Source organism: Propithecus coquereli, unplaced genomic scaffold, assembly GCF_000956105.1.
Source record: "Propithecus coquereli isolate 6110/MARCELLA unplaced genomic scaffold, Pcoq_1.0 Scaffold196, whole genome shotgun sequence".
Taxonomy (NCBI): Eukaryota; Metazoa; Chordata; class Mammalia; order Primates; family Indriidae; genus Propithecus; species Propithecus coquereli.
In genome coordinates this window covers 722,102-723,991 of record NW_012144522.1, presented here as the reverse complement: position 1 = coordinate 723,991, position 1,890 = coordinate 722,102, and the positions used below count along the sequence as shown (strand labels likewise).

The window sequence follows — 1,890 nt, the reverse complement described above, 5'->3', positions numbered from 1 at the left end:
CAATTAAACCCTCCTTGATCCCTCATCCCAAATCCCCCTCCCCCCTTTCCCTTCCCTTTCTTTAAACGGGTCCCGAGAGCAGGTGAGCGAGCCAGACCCGGCCCTGGGCTCTGCTTCCTTCCAGACTCGCTGCCCAAGCCCTCCCTCGGTGCCTGGCCCAGCTCGGTGGTACCTGCCAACAGCAGCGTGACACTGCGATGCCGGGCTCCTGCCAGGGATGTGATCTTTGCTCTCAGAAAGGGAGGAACTATTTTGGATTCCCCACAGTCACCTGACTCTACAGAGGGCCTGGCTGAATTTCACCTCACTGATCTCAAAAGCGGAAATGCCGGAGAGTACACCTGCGAATACTACAGAAAGGCGTCCCCCGACATAAGTTCACAGCGCAGTGATGTCCTTCTCCTGTTGGTTACAGGTGAGGAGGCGGCGCCTTAGAATGACGCATGGTGATCCCTGCGACGGGGATGGGAGGAAGAAAAGGGGTCCCATCTCCAGAGTAGTTGGGGTGGGGGAGATAGAGACAGGAACAGAATTGAAGAGCTTGGTTTTATCCGGGACTTGGAGGAGGAAAATTCTCTTTCTTGCGGTCAGAGTCAAGAGGGAGAGATCAGCTGTCTGTAACCTCCCGCCCTCCATGGGAACCCCCAGCCGGGAGTACCGGGGCCAGTGGGGGACCCAAGGCTTCTCCTCACGACCCCAGAGCCTAACTTCTCTTACAGGACATTTACCTAAACCTTCTCTCAAAACCCACCAAAATCATAAATTATCTGCAAGAGGAAACTTGACTCTTCAGTGCCAGAAGCCAGACACTACTATTGAGCCTACAACGTTCGCTCTACTGAAGGCAGGAACTTCCACCCCCATACAGCTGCGGAGTCCGGAACAGAACCGGGTCGAGTTCTCCCTGCAGGACGTGACAGTCGGTGACACTGGGAGCTACAGCTGTGTGTACTACCAGACGAGGGCTCCTTTCTTGGCCTCACAGCCCAGCAATCATCTTGAAATCTGGGTGATAGGTAAGGTTTTGCATGATTTAGGAGAAGTTTTTCTTTTTTCTAATTGAAGTGCATTTGTTCTGTTATTCTCTGACTCTTGGTTCTCCATAGCTTTCCCTGTCATCTCCTTTCTAAATCTTTCCTTTCGGAATTTCTATTTTTACCTTCTTTGTTGTACATCCTTGGATAATTTCTCATGTTGTTCTTCAAAATGGTCAGTCCGCCACCAGCAGAATGCCTTCGGCCATTCTCTGCATCTCTTATAGTTTTGACTCATCTCGGCATTGGTGATTTTATTCCCAACAACTCTTTCTCGTGCCCAGAACGTGATGTTTGCACAGCTTTCTGCTTCTGCACCGTGGCTGTGCTGTCTACTCGTGTCTCGTGGCCTTCTGTTTCCTGCCAGCATTCTCTCTCAATGGATGCTACACACTCTGCTTCCTCAGCGTTGTACACCCCCACTGTTGGTTCATTCTATAGAGTCGGTGAATATTTTGTAATTAGAATGAGGTTCTGTCTGGTCAGTACTAAGAGTTGGAGAGGGCTTCCCAAACATGAGGTGACATTAGTATTTCTCCCTGTGGACCTTATCTGCAGGGAACACTGTTGTTGCTGAGTTTGGAGATGAACTTTGCGCTAATTGGTATGCACGAGGTAAGAGGATTTAACACATTAACTGCCCTGTGAGTTGTATTTAACTCATGCTAGTTTTGAGCCTGGGCCTCTAGAAGCATACATAATTCCCACGTCTCTTCACCTTGGGAGCCGCAAGAACTATTTTTCAAGTTGCATATAACTCACGCACAGAAAACAGTAAAAAATAACACATTTTTCATTCAATTAGAAAGAATCGTTTTGTTTTCTAAGTTTCTAATTCTATTTTCATAATAAAACA

General features: G+C 48.4%; 1 protein-coding gene across 1 annotated transcript in view; it reads left to right on the top strand.

Annotated features, from left to right (window-relative positions):
• LOC105809495 (T-cell-interacting, activating receptor on myeloid cells protein 1-like) overlaps positions 1 to 1,267 on the top strand; it is a 2,671-nt gene extending 1,404 nt beyond the window's left edge. Inside the window, exons 2-4 of the mRNA XM_012643317.1 lie at positions 125 to 415; positions 720 to 1,009; positions 1,262 to 1,267. Coding sequence (XP_012498771.1) covers positions 125 to 415; positions 720 to 1,009; positions 1,262 to 1,267 — 587 coding nt within the window. The remainder of the gene's footprint in view (positions 1 to 124; positions 416 to 719; positions 1,010 to 1,261) is intronic.
• Positions 1,268 to 1,890: the final 623 nt, after the last annotated feature.